This window comes from Natrix helvetica, assembly GCF_964273705.1.
Source record: "Natrix helvetica genome assembly, chromosome: 11".
Lineage (NCBI taxonomy): Eukaryota > Metazoa > Chordata > Lepidosauria > Squamata > Natricidae > Natrix > Natrix helvetica.
In genome coordinates, this window is record NC_138562.1 from 7299353 (window position 1) to 7317940 (window position 18588).

General features: G+C 41.5%; 2 protein-coding genes across 3 annotated transcripts in view; one reads left to right on the forward strand and one right to left on the reverse strand.

Annotated features, from left to right (window-relative positions):
- The window catches only part of COL4A6 (collagen type IV alpha 6 chain), a 203971-nt gene that overhangs the window by 143590 nt on the left and 41793 nt on the right, over window positions 1-18588 (forward strand). For both annotated transcript variants that reach the window (XM_081963965.1, XM_081963966.1), the window contains exons 14-22: window positions 2354-2413; window positions 3524-3568; window positions 4478-4531; window positions 5770-5839; window positions 6524-6634; window positions 9861-10010; window positions 10177-10281; window positions 12820-12977; window positions 16494-16673. In XM_081963965.1, the coding sequence (XP_081820091.1) occupies window positions 2354-2413; window positions 3524-3568; window positions 4478-4531; window positions 5770-5839; window positions 6524-6634; window positions 9861-10010; window positions 10177-10281; window positions 12820-12977; window positions 16494-16673 (933 nt within the window). The remainder of the gene's footprint in view (window positions 1-2353; window positions 2414-3523; window positions 3569-4477; window positions 4532-5769; window positions 5840-6523; window positions 6635-9860; window positions 10011-10176; window positions 10282-12819; window positions 12978-16493; window positions 16674-18588) is intronic.
- RAB39B (RAB39B, member RAS oncogene family) overlaps window positions 1-18588 on the reverse strand; it is a 404112-nt gene that overhangs the window by 51762 nt on the left and 333762 nt on the right. The gene's annotated exons all lie outside the window — the stretch shown is intronic.

The following is an 18588-nucleotide window of genomic DNA, read 5'->3' on the forward strand; positions in this document are numbered from 1 at the left end:
AAACCTACATCTATTAAGTGTAAGTCTGTTAAATATAGACCATGTTCAGTCCTATTGCTTCATCTTTTTATTTTTATTTTTTTGACTACTATGGAGGCAACTTGGCTAACAATGGGAAGAATGGGAAGTAAGCCATCCCACAAACATTGGCAAGAATAAAAAGTTTTGAGGAAATATTTTGAAGAACTTTTACCTGACTCAAAATGAGCTGGCCATGACCATCTTAGTTTTCAAATTGTCAAAACTGGTTCTTACCTGCAGATAAAGGAAAAATGCATATCTGCAATGGAAATAAACGTCTGGCTATCTATTGTTGGGGAATGCTGTGAACAAAAGGCCATTTGTTCTAGGCTTATGAATCTAACTTGTGGTCTTCTAAGAAGCATATCATTAAGCCACCGTAGAATAAGTTAACGGTAAAGGTTCCTCTCGCACATAAGTCCTAGTCGTTCCTGACTCCGGGGGCGGTGCTCATCTCTGTTTCAAAGCTGAAGAGCCAGCGCTGTCCAAAGACGTCTCCATGGTCATGTGGCCGGCATGACTAAACGCTGAAGGTGCACGGAACGCTGTTATATTCCCACCAAAGGTGGTTCCTATTTTTCTACTTGCATTTCTACGTGCTTTCCAACTGCTAGGTTGGCAGAAGCTGGGACAAGTAATGGGAGCTCACTCCATTCCGCAGCGCTAGGGATTCGAACCGCCGAACTGCCAATCTTCCAATCGATAAGTTCAGCGTCTTAGCCACTGAGCCACCACGTCACTGAAACGTTACCCAAGTTTGGGTAATGAAACGCCCACAGGAAAACTACCAAGCTCAGAAAGCACCAAGAACCCCCTCACTGTATCTAGTACCTACACTATGGACATTTTTCCAAAACATTATCTTTCCCAATAAATTCCAAAAGCAAAGATTCCAGCAAAGAGAATGAGGAACAGTAAAAACAAACAAACTTTTTGCCCGATCCTGGTTAGGATCACTTTTTCTCCCCATCCTGTTTCCTCCAAACTGCCGAACTTTCTGATCAACAAGCTCAGCATCTTAACCATTGAGCCACCATATCCCTAATTGTAGAACAGTATCCATATCAGAATATTGGATGCTAAATCCTGGGGCAGAATAGCAAACCTTTATCTGCCCATAATCCACTACAATCTGGTTGATGCTGCTACAGGTGGCTTCAGCCACACAAGAGGCCTGTGTAAAGCATATACAATCCCGTGTGTATTATCTCATCCTGATAATCAGCTTAGTCTGATCCAGTGCTTCTCAAATAGTGGGGCGGGCCCCCCAGGGGGGGGCGAGGCTCCGTAAAGGGGGGCTCAGCTCAAATTATTTTATATGTTTTTGTTTTGCAGGTTAAAGTTTTTTTAATATTGTGTTCCTTTAAATCCTGTGCTCCTTTAAATCTTTTCTGCTACAGTTAATAAAGCTATTCTTTGTTGTAAATTGATCCACATTTCTTTCTTTTTTTATTCTCTTATACATTAATAAGGATACAGTGTTATGCAGAGGTGTACTTATAACAATTTTATAGACAAATGATACTATTTACAGTTGCGCGGGGGGCGCAAAATGTTTTCTTCTTCCTAGGGGGGGCATGACAGAAAATAATTGAGAAGCACTGGTCTGATCCAACTATGTGAATGGGTTGAGTAAATAGGTTTGAGGTGATCCAGATCTTTTTGTTAAAACTACAAAAATAGTTTGTTGCGAAAGCGATTGCCTGCGAAGGCTGCTGGATTGGGGCTGAAAGGCAAAGCAGAACCAGTATACGCCACTCTATATTTGGGTAGATCAGGTTGCTCTGAAAAAACCCAGAAAAAACACTTATGCCATTCAAGATTGTTTTATATTTTAATACAAATAATACATATTATACGGGAAAATTACTAGAGTAGTAAAAGTAAATGCTCCGAAGAAAAGATACAATAATCACAAAAATAGGAAAAAGAAATTAAGGGAAAGGGGGGGAAAGAAGGAGAAGAATTAAAACTGGAATTTTTGAGCGCCCAAGAGAAAATGGTTAAGAGAGGAAGAAAGGGAAAAAGAATTACATTCGTAGACTAAAGAGAATAGTAGTAAGATTGTTATTGTGATGTAACTAATTAAGAAATAAAGAAATGATCGTGCGTTGTTAATGGTAGAAAAAAATGTGAAAGAAATGCTCTCTATGCTTACATTGAACTAGAGCAGGGGTGTCCAAACTTGAGAACTTTAAGACTTGTGGACTTCAACTCCCAGAATTCCCCAGCCAGCATGGTTGGTAGGAAACATTTAAGTCTACACAAAGACATGGAATCATCAATCCTATCTTGTTCTTGTTCTTTTCTATTTTTTTGTTTGTTTGTTTAGGGTTTCTGGGGTTTTGGAGAAAAGGGAGAAAAAGGCGTCCCCGGTTTACCAGGACCCAGGGTAAGTAATTTCACAAAATCTTGCTCTTTGGAAAATATCTGTACAGGTAGAATAGAATTCTTTATTGGCCAAGTGTGATTGGACACAGAAGGAATTTGTGGCTGGTGCAGATGCTCTCAGTGTACATAAGGAGAATAAAATACATTCATCAAGAATCATAAGATATAACACTTAGTGATAGTCATAGGATACTAATAAGCAATCAAATCATACTAGGAAACAATAGAACAATATAAATTGTAAAGATACAAGCAACATGGTTATAGCCATAAGTGGGGAGAGATACTGTATTTTTTGCCCTATAAGACTCACTTTTTTACTCCAAAAAAGAGGGTGAAAATCTGGGTGCGTCTTATACGCCGAATGTAGCCACCTGGGTCATCTAAAAATGGGGCAAGCAAACACCAGTGAGGAAGAAAGCGATGACAATGACTGCGTGGATCTGTCCTTCCTCATTTCTGATAGCAGCGAAGAAGAGGAATTCTTGGGGTTCAAATAAAAACATTACAGCCTTATTTTTGTTACTTTCACTGTTTACTGACTTTACTGACTGTTAATGAGAGTAAAGATAGTTCTTAATATGTTACATGGTTGACATAAAATTGTTCTTAAACTGCTGTTAACTTTATACAGTTGATATAAAATATTTTACTACAGTATTTGGTTCAGAATCTTTTTTTTCTAGATTTTCCTCCTTTAAAATTGGGTGCGTCTTATATTCCGGAGCGTCTTATAGGGCGAAAAATACGGTAGATACTAGGAAGGAAGAGAAGAAGAATAGTAATACAGTCTTAGTGAATAGTTTGACAGTGTTGTGGGAATTATTTGTTTAGCAGAGTGATGGCATTTGGAGAAAAACTGTCATTGTGTCTAGTTGTTATAGTATGCAGTGCCCTATAGTATCATTTTAAGAGCAGAGGTTGAAACAATGTATGTCCAGGATGTGCAGGATCTGTAGATATCTTCACTAACGATCAATTGCTTAGCAAAGATACGCCAGACTCCCCAAAAGACTTGGGGACTAAGGCGTGGCAAAGCCCAGTGGAGGAACCCATAGAGGTCAACCTGGAGCACATACTCAACAGCACATTTGATTTTCTTTCATTTTAGGGAGACATGGGACAGAGGGGACCTGATGGAAACATAGGCAGAAAGGTATGTTGTGTGTTCAAATGCATCTTCATTCATCTAGCAGATGATGCCCCAGTGGGCATTTTCTGGTGAGGTCCAGCAGAACATTTTGCAACCATGTGTCTAGTTTTATACAGAAGATCCTGGCTCTTGAGAAGAGAAGAGAAGAATAGAATAGAATAGAATAGAATAGAATAGAATAGAATAAAGAGAAGAGAATTAGAAGAGATTAGGAGTAGAGGAGAATAGAATATAGAAAAAGAACAGAATAGAACAGAATGGAATTCTTTATTGGCCAAGTGTGATTGGAATTGATCCTTTACAGGAGAAGCTATTTTATCAAGACTTTGGGCAGACAGTTGGACTCCAATTATTTGTGAGTTCCAAAAGGCATTTGAGACCCTTTAATTCAGGGGTGTCCGAACTTGGGAACTTTAAGACTTGTGGACTTCAACTCCCAGAATTCCCCAGCCAGCGTGGCTGGCTGGGGAATTCTGGGAGTTGAAGTCCACAAGTCTTAAAGTTCCCAAGTTTGGACACCCCTGCTTTAATTCTTCTGCTGGACCTTTGGGGTGTAAAGACAATGTACTGCACAACTGTCATGTTTAGGTCAATTTGGGCTTTTAATTTGATTAATGATTCAATTGGATTCTTAATGCACATGCAGTGTTCCTGTATGCAAGAGGCTATCCAGAGTCTTCATTAAAGCTTATTTTATTTATTTTATTTATTTATTTGAGTTAGAGTTGGCTTGTTGGCTTGCTTGCTTGCTTGCTTGCTGCTCAGCCACTCTGCTCAGAAGTATTACGCAGTGTGCGTAATACTCATTTATGATTTATGAATGATTTTTCAATAAATGAATAAGTACAGAAGTAAGCAGGGAAGAAAACATCATGCTCTTGTCATTCTGAATCATCTTTCATTGTCATTCAGGGAGTTGTGGGCGAATCGGGATTTCCTGGTTGGGATGGCTCTCCAGGCGGAAAGGTAAACCCTCCCCCCCCAAAATGAAAAATTGACCAGGTAGCAGAACTATTGTAGCTTTACACAAGACAGGGAAATAGCCCAAAGATAGCTGTGACAGGACAGTCCTTTCCCTTTTTTAAAAAATTCAAGGTTTTTTTTATTGTATTCACAATGTTAAAATGCAAACTCCCAAAACAGGAAGAAAAATTCAAAAACTAAACAAGAGTTTTCAAAGGAGAATAAAAGACATACACATAGATTTCCTCCCAGTTGAATATTGATATGTATATTTTAAGAATAATAATCCCATCCATCCCGTCTGTCCACCCCGATTAACATTAGCCATTAAGGAGAAAGAGAAAACTGAATATTATATGATTTGGGAAGTATTTTACCAATGGTTGGAGAATAAAAAAAGAGTTTGGAAATGAAGAAAGCTAAAAAAAATAAGTAGACAATACACTTCGGTGGAGATATAAATAAGATGGAAACTGTTAGTATGTGTATGATGAGAATAATGATGTTTAATGTTAATGTGATATCATTACTAGAAGATATTAAGAAGAAAAATGGAGAGTCATATAATGTTTAAATGCTCAATATATTATAATACTAAACTTAGGGAAATAATGTTAATATGAATGTGAAAGATGTGGCTAAAAAGGAACAATGTTGCACAGAGATGTTTGTGCCCAGACGACACACTGAATGAGGAAAGATGGAATGTTTATTTTGGTAATTGAAAAATAATAAAAAAATTATTAAAAGAAAAAGAATAATAGTCTCCCCCCTCTTGCAAAATAGGCCCACAAATTATGAACTTTTATAACTCTTAAGCTGCTAGTTTGAGCTCTGAGATTGGCAACTTGGTTGAAACCAGAGGAGGTATTCAGCAGGTTCTGACGGGTTCTGGAGAACTGGTAGCAGAAATTTTGAGTAGTTCAGAGAACCGGTAAATACCACCTCTGGCTGGCCCCGCTCCATCTATTCTCTGCCTCTTGAGTGCCAGCTGATCGGGAGGGAATGAGGATTTTGCAATATCCTTCCCCTGCCACGTCCACCAAGCCACGTCCACCAAGCCACACAACACCCACCAAGCCACAGCCATAGAACTAGTAGTAAAAAAATGTGAATCCCACCACTGGTTGAAATGTTTCAGTGACGAAACGTTTGCAATCAAATTGCCAAGCTCGGAGCTCAAACTAACAGCCTAAGTACCAACTGAAAACTCGTGTTTTTTTTCTATTTCTTGCTTCCAGGGTGAATTTGGCGATGTGGGTCCACCGGGCCCTCCAATAATTGTTGACAGAAATGGTGCTGTCATATCAGGTGGATGATTTTCCTTACAAATCCATGTCTTCTTTAACATGTGTGAAGAATAAGATAAAGATAAATTAAAAAGATTTTATCTTTTTAATTTTTTTGCATGCCGAATCGGCAATAATGCCGGTAGTAACCCACCCCTGTTACTGACCTTTATCAGGCTTGGAGAGTGGCCAGGCTAATAACTTTCAGGCTCCTCAATACTTGCCAAGAATGCAGGAATGAACTAAATTTCTCCTGAAAACTCCACTCCTCTTTCGCTCCTCTTTTATTTCCTCTGGGAGGGGCCATTCATCATCCACCTGTGGCCTTACTCCCAAGTCGATCCTTGTTCCTTAGCTCTTCCCTTCATCTGGCAACTCTGCGCATGCACTCACTGGGAACAGGCTCCAGCTGTTTATCTGCCTCACTGATGTCCGACTCCGAAGGCAACTGATAATTGTCAGATGACCCTGGCCCCATCTCTGCCTCTGATGCAGAGCCCTTGTCCGAGCCTTCCCCAGACTCCAGGAGTGGCCCATGGTCCTCCCCAACTTTCTCACTGTCTGAATCTGCTTCCAGCTCTGCTGGCCACTGGCGGGCCACAACAAAATCAGCTTCTTATGTTCCAAAAGTAGGCTACTAATATAATGAGTGAGATAAATGAAGAGAAGTCCTGAAGTTATTTTCTTTCCATCTTTTAAATCCCAGGCCCCCCCGGAGACCCCGGCACACCAGGAAGCCCTGGACCTAGAGGAGATGAGGGGAATATCGGTCTGCCAGGATTTCTTGGGCAACCAGGACGTCCTCCAACCTTTCCAGGTAACCTAGCGTATTTTTCGGAGTATAAGACACACCTTTTTCCCTCAAAAAAGAGGCTGAAAATCTGGGTGCGTCTTATACACTGAATACAGCATTTTTGGCCTCCCGAAACCCCACCCCCTTCACCAAATAGCCATGCATAGCCTTTAGGAGGCTTTCAGAGTGTTCCTGGGGGCTGGGGAGGGCAGAAATGAGTGAAAAACGGGCCGTGTTTTGCTCAGTTTTGCCCCTCCAGACCCCAGGAGCACTCTATAAGCCTCCTAAAGCTATCCATGTCCCTTTTTTGACAAATAAGGCCCGTTTTTGCAAAAAATGGGCCATTTTTTGCTAGTTTTTCCGCACCCCCCCCCCTCCCAGGAGCACTCTACAAGCCTCCTAAAGGCTGTTCATGCCCCTTTTTTGAAAAAAATGGGCCTGTTGTCGCGAAAAACGGGTCGGTTTTGGGAGGTTTTGAGAATGCGGAAAAAATTTTTTTTACATTTGTCTCTTCACAACCTTGGTGCGCCTTATACTCCAGTGCGTCCTATACTCTGAAAAATATGGTAGTTAAGAATCCATGGCTGGTGAGAGAATCCAGGCGTATCTTCATGTAAGAAGCCAACTAAAGAGTGTTTTCTGATAAGTGTTGATCATCTCTCTAGAAAGAGATTGTGATTCTGGAAAAGATACCTCAGAAAATACCAGAGAAAAATGCAGTGGAACAAGGAAGAGGACTTAAAGGAACTTTTAATATGCCTCACATATTGGGACAAAAAAAATGGGAAATCGGGGGAAAATGTATAGTTTACTGATATTTAGAGTAGTTTTTTAAAAAGTTTTTCTTATTGTCCACAAATTAAAACGTTGGACACAGTGTGAACCGTCCTGGCAAAATCCATGCCATGCATGCTAAGATATCAAGTTATACATCATTCATAAATACATACATACATACATACATACATACATACATACATACATACATACATACATACATACATACATATATATATATATATATATATATATATATATAACATTTGATCCACTCCGTATTTACAAATATAAAAGTATCCTATTTCCAGCCATGTTGGTTTGTGTTTATTTTATACATTCTTGCAATTATCATTATTCCTCTTGGGAATTATAAATAAGAAATACAACAAGGGGGTAATCTTCTTAACAAAACATATTATCATAGCAGTAAGAATGGTCTTTGCCCAAAATTGGAAAAACGGGGAAACTCCACAAGAAGGGGAAATAATTAGGAAAATCTTGATCTGTGCTGAAATGGATAAATTGAGGTGGGAATTGAAAAATAAAGATGAATCAGAATATTATAAGATCTGGGATAAATTTTATCGATGGTTGGAATATGAAAGGAAAAGCCCAAAATAGGCAAGGGCTAAGATTCATAGAATGGAGACTAGAATTATGTATGAAATGATAATTTAGAGTAGTTTTTCAATCACCTGATATCCTTTGCTTAATTTCTGGAAGGAAGGAATGAAATTATCTCCCTCCCTCCATCCTTCCCACTGTATTTGTGTTGCTCTTCCATCTTTCTCATCCGGTTTCATCTATGACAGTGATGGTGAACCTTTTTTGGCACCGATTGCCCAAAAGGTCGCCTGGAAACGTCGAGTGCATGCGTGCGCTCGTCAGGGCCACACTCTGAAAAAGCCAAACTTCCAGCTTCAAGCACACATGCACACCCGACAATCAGTTGGGCAGCACGCATGCACAGGCCTGTTTTCGGTGCTGGTGCACGTGCGAAGGGATTTCGCTCCGGAAATGCCGAGGTTCTGGCACAGATGTGCATCTGACAATCAGCTGACTGGCATGCCTGTTTTTGGCACTGCCATGCACGTGAAAGGACAGCTGATCATTGCCCACGCATGTGTGCCAGAAACCCGTAAGAGAAACAGGCAAGGGCGCATGTGCTGGGTGACATGGCTTCACGAGCCACTTTGGGGCATCACAGATCTATGACTATAATGATGATGATGATCTCTGTTCAGTTTAGTCTGACTCTTGGCGATTCTATGAGCATCTTTCGATCTTGCAATACAACACAACACAATACAATAGCAGAGTTGGAAGGGACCTTGGAGGTCTTCTAGTCCAACCCCCTGCCTAGGCAGGAAACCCTATACCGTTTCAGACAAATGGTTATCCAACATCTTCTTAAAGACTTCCAGTGTTGCAGCATTCACAACTTCTGGAGGCAACTTCTGTTCCACTGATTAATTGTTCTAACTCAGGAAATTTCTCCTCAGTTCTAAGTTGTTTCTCTCCTTGTTTAGTTTCTACCCATTGCTTCTTGTTCTACCCTCAGGTGCCTTGGAGAATAGCTTGACTCCCTCTTCTTTGTGGCAACCCCTGAGATATTGGAACACTGCTATCATGTCTCCCCTGGTCCTTCTTTTCATTAAACTAGACATACCCAGTTCCTGCAACCGTTCCTCATATGTTTTAGTCTCCAGTCCCCTAATCATCTTTGTTGCTCTTCTCTGCACTCTTTCTAGAGTTTCCACATCTTTTTTACATCGTGGCGACCAGAACTGAATGCAGTATTCCAAGTGTGGCCTTACCAAGGCATTATAAAGTAGTATTAACCCTTCACGTGATCTTGATTCTATCCCTCTGTTGATGCAGCCTAGGACTGTGTTGGCTTTTTTTGGCAGCTGCTGCACGTGGCTGGCTCATATTTAAATGGATGTCCACTAGGACTCCAAGATCTTGAGCTACTACTCTGAATTTTTCTATTCTCTGCCTGGTGTCAGCTTTGATGGTGTCCAACCACCATGATCTTATGGATTATCTATGAATCTACATATGTTCAATTAAAAACCTTCCCCATCTTTACTAACCAAAACCGGCAGTCTTTGGCTGTGCGCAATGTGAGCTGAAGCTCAAAGAGGTCAGTCAAAGAGGACACATCTGGCAAATCTCCACTAAAAATATACCATCTCCTCCTTTCCTTGAAACCAATGGTGGCATTGGCGGCATCCTAAGCAAAACCTGGTCCCAAATGCTAGCAGAACAGTTTTCTATCACTGTCCCAGGCTTTTCCAGTCCAACAGGAATGCTGAGGGTTGGCTTACCTGGCCAAGATGCTTTAAACAAGAAAGTTGGATTCTATTGTTTTTAGCAGCTGAATCAGAAAATGAAGGAGCAGATTATTGGGTATTGGTCGGTGGGGATGAATTGAGATGATAACTCCTGAAACATAGTCCTCATTTAGGCCCCCCAGGTCCAACAGGAGTCCCAGGGATCTCAGGATATAAAGGTGAACCAGGAGACCCAGGAAGGACTACAGTTGGATCTCCAGGCCTACCTGGGAAAGATGGAGATCCAGGGTTACCTGGAGCTCCAGGGTTACCAGGTGCTTCAGGTAAGTCCAAGATCAGGTACAACTTCTATTCTGCACTAATTTTTGCGTATGAAAATTGGTCTGCTTTCTCTTGGCGGCAAGGAAATACCATCTTCCTGCTTGTCATGACTATGCAGTTTTCTAGATCCTTCTGGATTTTAAAATCTTTTTCCCCCCCAAAATGCAGAAACGATTGTCACACCAGGTGCAATTTTTAGTGGAGAACCTGGGCAGCCAGGTATCCCTGGACCAAGGGGACCACCAGGAATCTTTGGCTTAAAAGGCTATAAAGGTGAGTAGAATTATCATTGTCTAAACATTCCTCCAATGTTCCCAAGTACTCAATCGTGGTCTTTTCGAAAGAAAGCAGCTATAAGATGTACCGCAACATTTTATTTTATTTTTAATTTTATTTATTTCGTCAAGCATGTATTGGATAACAGATATAAGTATAAACATGATTTTGAAGACATGAAATGGATACAAATAAAAGGGAACATTAGGACAGGGACGTTGGTGCGCTTATGCACGCCCCTTACAGACCTCTTAGGAAGAGATGTATCAGTAGAAAAATAAAATATGTTAATACTGCTAGTAATATATAGATAAGATCATTGTGGATAACCAATTAAGTAAATTGCTCATTATATTAAAATTGAATTTGAGGATATATGCCACCTGTAGAAATTAGAATAATAAATGGAAAATGAAATGATAAATTTGGTATATTTTCTGAAAGGGCGAAAAATGATACTGTTTATGTGTTAAGGGGACATTAAGTTTAAGATGGGAAGAAAATATATGGGGCTGAAATTAGAAATGGTATTTTGATGTAAAACAAATTAGGTACATGAGAGAATGTAAAAGGGGGAAACCTGGGCAACACTTTGTAGAAGGAATTTAAAATTTGTAACAAAAAATTTAAAAAAATCTATTTAAAAAAAGGAATGGGGTGAGGTCAACATTAGACAGTCTAAGGTTAAAGTTTTGGGGGTTTGGGGATGAAACCACAGAGTCAGGTGGAGCATTCCAGGCGTTGACCATTCTGTTGCTGAAGTCGTATTTTCTGCAATTGAGTTTGCAGCGGTTTACCTTGAGTTTGTATCTGTTGTGTGTTCATGTATTGTTGCGATGGAAGCTGAAGTAGTCATTGACCGGTAGGACATTGTAGTGAATAATTTTGTGTACTACGCTCAGGTCAGACCGAAGGTGGCATAGTTCTAAATTGTCTAAGCCCAAAATTTCAAGCCTGGTGGCATAAGGGATTCTGTTGCCAGCAGAGGAGTGGAGGACTCTTCTCGTGAAATTTCTCTGGATTCGCTCGATTGTATTAATGTCCGATATGCAGTGCGGGTTCCAGACAGACGAGCTGTATTCGAGAATTGGTCTAGCAAATGTTTGTATGCTCTAGTTAGCAGTTCATTATCACCAGAGAAGAAGCTACACAAGATTAGGTTAACAACTCTTAATGGCTTTTTGGCAATGCTGTTACAGTGAGCTCTGGCACTTAGATCATTAGAGATGGTTACTCCAAGGTCCTTGACAGAGTCAAGAGTCCACTTGTGCGACATTTGCTTTTACTTCTTGGCCCAAGTAATGGCAGAATTTCCACTTTGCTTTGGAGGATCCATGCCCACATGGCCCAAAGAAAACCTTCCGTTTGGGAAAAACATGGACTTCATTTAGTCATCTCTGCACCTTACATCAGTGGACTAGATGCAAGACACATACATTTTTCCACTCCTAATCTAAGACTTTAATCACTCTCAGAACTTGGAGGAAGGAGCCAGGCTAATTAACAGACCACCAATTTCTATGAGCTGGAGAACAAACGCTAGGAGACATTCTTTCAGCGTCTCCCATAAACCAGAGACGGACTGAGTTATAATCAAGGCAAGGTTTGACACTGAGTCAAGAATCTGTTATGAGGACATGGCCATTAACTTGCTTTTGGGGAAATTATTTTGCTTAGAGTGAATTGAGTACAAGGAGTAAAGTTGTCCTTAAGTTGCATTAATGTCTGGCGACCTCATGGACACATTTCGGTAGAGTTTCATTTCATTTTCGATAGAGACCTTCCAGCCAAAAAACAAGCAGTCCAGTCCCTTATTATCTTTCCAGGATCTGCCAATTACCTGGGCATTGCGTATCTGTAGAAGCATGTATCCATTCACTTAACAAGAGAGAGAGAGACAGACAGACACAGAGAGAGAGAGAGACAGGCAGAGAGAGACAGAGAGAGAGACAGACAGACAGACAGAGAGAGACAGACAGACAGAGAGACAGAGAGAGACAGACAGACAGAGAGACAGAGAGAGACAGACACAGAGAGAGAGAGAGACAGAGAGACAGAGAGACAGACAGAGAGAGACAGAGAGAGACAGAGACAGAGAGATACTAGGTTTGTACGTAAAAACACTGATAGGTAGATTTTTTCCGGTTGCTGGGTGGGTGTTGCCTACTCGATTTCCTGCACCATGGCGGTGTGTGTGTGTGTTTTAACCCTCCCCAGGCTCCGGAGGCTTTCCCTGAGCCTCCGGGAAGGCGAAAACCGCCCCCTCTGGCTCCGGAGGCCCTCTGAAGGCCAGAAACAATTCCATCTTTGGATTTTGAGAAGGCCCATTGTTTGCCCTCCCAGATGCTCCGCATGGCCCCTGTACTTAGCCAGCATGATGAATGGGCTGCATGGAGAATCCTGGGAGGGGCATGGTGGGGTGGGTGGAGCCAGCCAGTCCTTGCAACAACCAGTTCACTGAACCAGATGTAAAATTAGCCGGTCTGAACCGGCTGAATCCCACCTCTGTCTGAAGTGAATGATTGTTTTTCCCAGGGGATGGTGGTGATTGTGCCTGTGATGGAGGAATCACAAGAATTGGCTTGCCAGGAGAGTCCGGCAGTCCCGGTCAACCTGGCAGACAAGGTGATATTGGGCCGAAAGGATCCTTGGGGGATCCAGGAGATGGTATACTAGGTGCCCCTGGACCACCAGTAAGTAAACAATGGATTTATTTTGTTTGATAGGGAACACTGTCAGAGGAAATTAGAAAGGTTAAATAAGCTTAATTAAGAGAACTTTTTGTTTGATGGGGGAAATGAAATGCGTCATAGAAGGCTGTTTATGGTGGGTGGTCATAACCAGGAGATGTTCCTCTGTCTCCAAAGAGGATCAGGCGAGGGTAATATTTTGCTGGGAGACTGATAGACTATTCTTCATCCCCAACTATCTTCAAAAAAGCCCCACTATATGTTCCTGAAATGAAGAACTATACTGAGGGGTGTAGTTAAAAGAGGGATTGGTCTAGAACAGGGGTCGGCAACCTGCGGCTCTGGAGCCACATGTGGCTCTTTCATCCCTCTGCTGTGGCTCCCTGTCACCGGTTGGCATCACAATTTTGAGAGGAGCTTCCACTTGGGGGAGGGGGAGAAAGGGCACAGGGCATGCCAGGAGGAGACTCTATGGCAAGAGGTGAGCTTTTTGGTCACCTCCACAATTGAGAGTGCTTTCGGTTAGGACAGGTAGGGGAAAAAGGAACCGTGCTAGGAGGAGACTCTATGGTGGGGGAACTGGACTTCTGGTCAGCTCCAGAATTGAACGGGGGGCTTCTGGTTAGGACCTTTGTGGCTCTTTGAATGTATAAGATTGCCACGCCCTGGTGTAGAATCTCTATGTAGCCACAAGCAAAGTTAGTTGAGAAGATTCCTATGCATAGGCATGAGTAGTAATAAATCAATTTAACTGGACCTGATCTTTCATGCCTGATATATGGACAGAATTTGCTGTAGTTCACAATTTTATTATCTGATTCATATTGAACGCCAAAAGCAATAAAAATAAAAACACAGCATGTCCAGGGCCAACCTGGTTCAAATAATAACCCACCCACCCCAAGCCTTCCCAGGTGGAGCAGACTGGGAACATGATCAGATAAGCGAGTTCTACCTTATTCTAAAACCACATTAACAGAATTCTTCCAAATCTGAAAGTACAAATCTCCCACCATCTTTTTTACAGCCTGAGATTTTGGTGAGATTCCTTTCTGAGGCTCTTTCTCCGTCCGCTATGCAGCTGCAGGCTGTGCCTCTCTTATCTGATCCTTCCCCAGACAGCAGGGTGGGTTTGATTTAAATCAAGTCAATTTAAATCATCATTTTTAAAGAGAAACCGTTATCTCTGTCCTGCAGCAGCTCCTCCTCTGACCGGCTGTTGACTCACCGACAGCCCAGAGGTAGGTTCCTATCAGTTCGGACCGGTTCGGCTGAGAAGGTTGTAACTCGGCCGGGCACACGCCCGAACTGGTTCTATCCTCGTGGCCGCCATCTTGATTTTATGTTCTGCACATGTGCAGAACAATCGTCACTGGAAAAAATATATATTTTCCCCTTTTTTAATGTGCACATGCGCAGACCTCTTTAGGTGCAAATGTGCACATGTGCAAAAAGTTTTGCTCGCTGAACTGGCAATAATGCCGGCAGGAATCCATCCCTGCGACAGCCCCATTCAGTTTAATAGGATGGCTGTTGATGCGGCAGTGACACAAGAAGGTAAGGGACGTGGCAGGCAGCAGTTGAGGGGATGAGTGGATGCCCACGTTTAACAGGTGCAGTTATGATGGATCTGAAATGACAGGTGCTCTTTAATCTTATACTTATAAGCTGCTTAGAATGTTACGCTTTCATTTTTACTTCTTGCCCTTCCTCCTCACACTTGCAGCCTTGGTGTACAGATGCATTTCTCTTCAAACAACCGTACAGTTTGTAGTGTACATAGATTCACAAAACAAGGGGATAAAGGAATATTCCTGATTTTTTGGGGGGTGATTCATCTCACTGTTACTGTGAAATTGTATGAATGCATCAATGCAGTCCATGTTATCTCAGCTTGCAGAGCTTGGATTCATTGAATGAGTTTACCAAAAATGTATATATTGCAGAATATACAGCCTCATGCTACCTAATTAAGCTCCATTTCATGCTGAATAAACTAAATTATTAAATAGAAAATTATCTTTAGATAGATTTTTATTCCAAAAGCATTTTATTAAAATAAGTTTGATAAAAAAAATTTAAAAATCCAATTTAAATAAAAAAATCAGATTTAAAACAAAAAAACCTGCTTTTTTATATATATTTTTTAAAAATAGATTTTTATCCATCCTGCTAGACAGTGTCTTTTAGCCTCACTCCCCTCCCCCACCCCCACCCCATCTCCCAAGATCATTCTACGTAAAGTAGTGGCCAAAATTGGGGAAACATTTTGGGAAAAGTGTATGTTCGAGGATTGATGGCTAATGCCACCCTTATTTTTGGAGTAATATCATAAAAATATATATGAATGGAAAGGTCATTTAATCAAGAATGTAATGCAACAAACTTTGTTCAATTATCTGTATTCTATGAGAAGGTATAGCCAAATATAGCCAGCACTAAAACCCAGTTAATAGAAGCAATCATTCAATCGTGGTTTCACATTACAATAGCTGTGAAAGTGAAAGACTTGGTTCATTCAATGGGAAGACATTGTAAGGCATAATTCATGCTAAAGGTTACTTGACACGGTGATCATTTTTGTATAGTTCATTTTTTATTTTTCTTATAAAGGTTTTTTCATTTTTTTAATTTTCATAACATATAATCATATGTATATTATTACATAGCCAACATCATATTGTATTATTAAATGTTTACATCAATTCATCTTACCATCAACTCCCAAAAACAATTATTGGCTCTTCTGCTCTCCATACACCATATTTGTACCTTATCCATCACTTTCTTCTCCCTCTCTCCTCCCCCTCCCTACCTCCTTTCTTCCCTCTGTCATCCTTCCCTTCTCTCCTTCCCCTTCCTCTCTCCTTCTCCTCTCTCCCCTTTCCACCCCTCCTTTCTCTCCTCTTCTTCCCCCTGCCCTCTCTCCTATCCCTCTCTTCTTCCCTCTCTCTCCTCTATTTCCCACTCTTCATCTCATTTACGTAATGTATTTCAGCTTCTGAGCAAGCTCCATTTTATGTTGATGGTATTTATAATTCCTTTTCAATATACATATTTAATTTTAACATGTATTCTCCTCCTTTTAAAAAAAATAGAACAAAAAAGTATACATATACAATCATTGTACTTTTAAAACCCTCCCTCCCCCCCGCGCCTAATTTTGGCCAAGATGTAGACCTGGTTACAATTCTCATTTTTTTTTCTATGGCGATAATTTTCGTATACCTCATTTTTTCTACGTGTTTCACTTTCCTTCTTTATAACTGCTGTTCTAATAGTAAATCATTCATGAAGGTTATTGCATTACATTCTTGAATAAATTATCTTTCCATTGATATATAATTTTAGGATGCTACTCCAAAACACCTGATGTTATTAGCCATCAAACCTCAACAATACTGTACACTTTTCCCAAAAGGTTTCCACAATTTTGGCCACTACTGTACCTTTTCACTCCCGTAGTTAATGAGTAGTGCATCATTCATTTTTGCTGAACTCTCTCTGTTTGCCTTTCAGGGCTTCCTAGGCCAACCTGGTCCCGCAGGCCTTAAAGGACAAAAAGGTGAACCATCTTCGGCCTCAGGCAGAGGACCACGAGGGGATCCAGGGAATATTGGACTCAGGGGTCCTTCAGGGCAGCCTGGGACTCCTGGTAGGGATGGCGTGAGAGGTGTCCCTGGTCAACGTGGTCTTCAGGTATGTTTGTCCATCTTGGAGCCCCTTACAATAAAACATACACTTGTGTCTCCCCTAATTGGCATCCAGAGATGCTGAGCTCTATCACTTCAAATTCCTAGCCAGGACAGTCATCCTGGCTATGGATCATGAGGCCAGGCTGCTTTCATTTGATGATGTGGGTCACTGTGTACAACTTGTCAAGTCCTGGACAAAAGAAGATCTCAGATTTTGTAAACTCCTTTCTGCCTTGATTAAAAGGCTGACATTTAAATTAGATGTAGTGGTATTCCTACTGTGTTTTCCCGAAAATAAGACAGGGTCTTATTTTCTTTCGACCCCTGAAATAAGCGCTTGGGGTTATTTTTGGGAGGTCTTATTATTTTTGAGGTGCAGGAGGCGGCGAGCGTGGTCTCCTCATGGCTGCTGTTGTGTTGCAATATTTTCGGGGAGGGCTTATTTTCAGGGGAGGGCCTTTTTAGGGTATGCACTCAAAAGCCTCATTGGGCTTATTATCTGGGGAGGTCTTATTTTCAGGGAAACAGGATAGGAGAAGATATAATGATGAACCATCTCCTCCCAAAATCTTATCTTACAAGAGTTTTTCATCTACTTATAATTGATTCCCCCCACCCCCACCCACCTATCAGACTGCTTCTTACATATCATAAGGTAAAGGTAAAGGTTCCCCTTGCACATATGTGCTAGTCGTTCCTGACTCTAGGGGGCGGTGCTCATCTCCGTGTCAAAACCAAAGAGCCAGCGCTGTCCGAAGACGTCTCTGTGGTTATGTGGCTGGCATGACTAAACGCTGAAGGAGCACAGAACGCTGCTACCTTCCCACCAAAGGTGGTTCCTATTTTTGTACTTGCATTTTTTACATGCCTTTGAACTGCTAGGTTGGCAGAAGCAGGGACAAAGAATGGGAGCTCACTCCGTTATGTCGAGCTAGGGATTCGACCGCCGAACTGCCAAACTTTCTGATCGACAAGCTCAGTGTCTTTGTCACTGAGCCACCATGTCCCTTGACATACCATACCAGGAAGCAAATAGATAGATTTGTGACTGGACACATAAGGAATTATAGGTATATATGATAAAGATAACTGCAGCATCAGAGATCTGTCATATTTCTGGAGGGCTTGGAGACCGCCTCAGTTCTTTCTTCAGTTCAGATGCAGATCCATCTTCCTTAGAGATGGGCTTTATCGACCCTCAGAGCCTTTAGTTAGTTAGTTATTTTTTATCATCATTGCACCTCGTGCAACGAAATTAAATGGGATCTTCCGTGTACAATGACAGTTCAGGTTGTGGTTGTTAAGGAATCATGGGCAGTCATTAAGCACAACATCAACTGGTTTCCTCATTGACTTGATTTATTGGAAGCTGGCAGTGAAGATCACAAGTGAGGATGACTTGACTGTGGGAATCTGTGACCATTGGAACTGTGGGCTAGTTGCCAAGTGCCCCAATCATGATCCTGTGACTCTGGGGACACTGCGACAGCCACAACTTCCAAGGACCGGCCATAGGTCTTCTTGTTGAACCCTGTTGTAACTCGGAATGATTGCTGAACAAGAAGTCACTAAGTGAGGACTACCTGTATAGTCAAGAGCCCTTCCCTGTCTTTCATGGTTAACAAAGCATCATGATACCCCTGACGACAACAATTGGACCAACCCCTTGGTGGGCTCCGTAGTGCCCTGGGGTCTCTGGCCTGCTGGCAAAACCATCTCTTCATGTTTTTGAAAGAATGTTGGGAGGGGGGCAACCTTATTAGTTCTGCAAGGATGAATGTTCCACATATATCTTCGATTCCTCTCAGCTTAAAAAGAAGGCCTGCACGACATCCTCTCTTTCTCTTCCTGCCCCTCCATTCACTTCCAAACCAAGAGTCATTTCTCTTGATGACTTTGCTAATCATCGTTCTTGATAT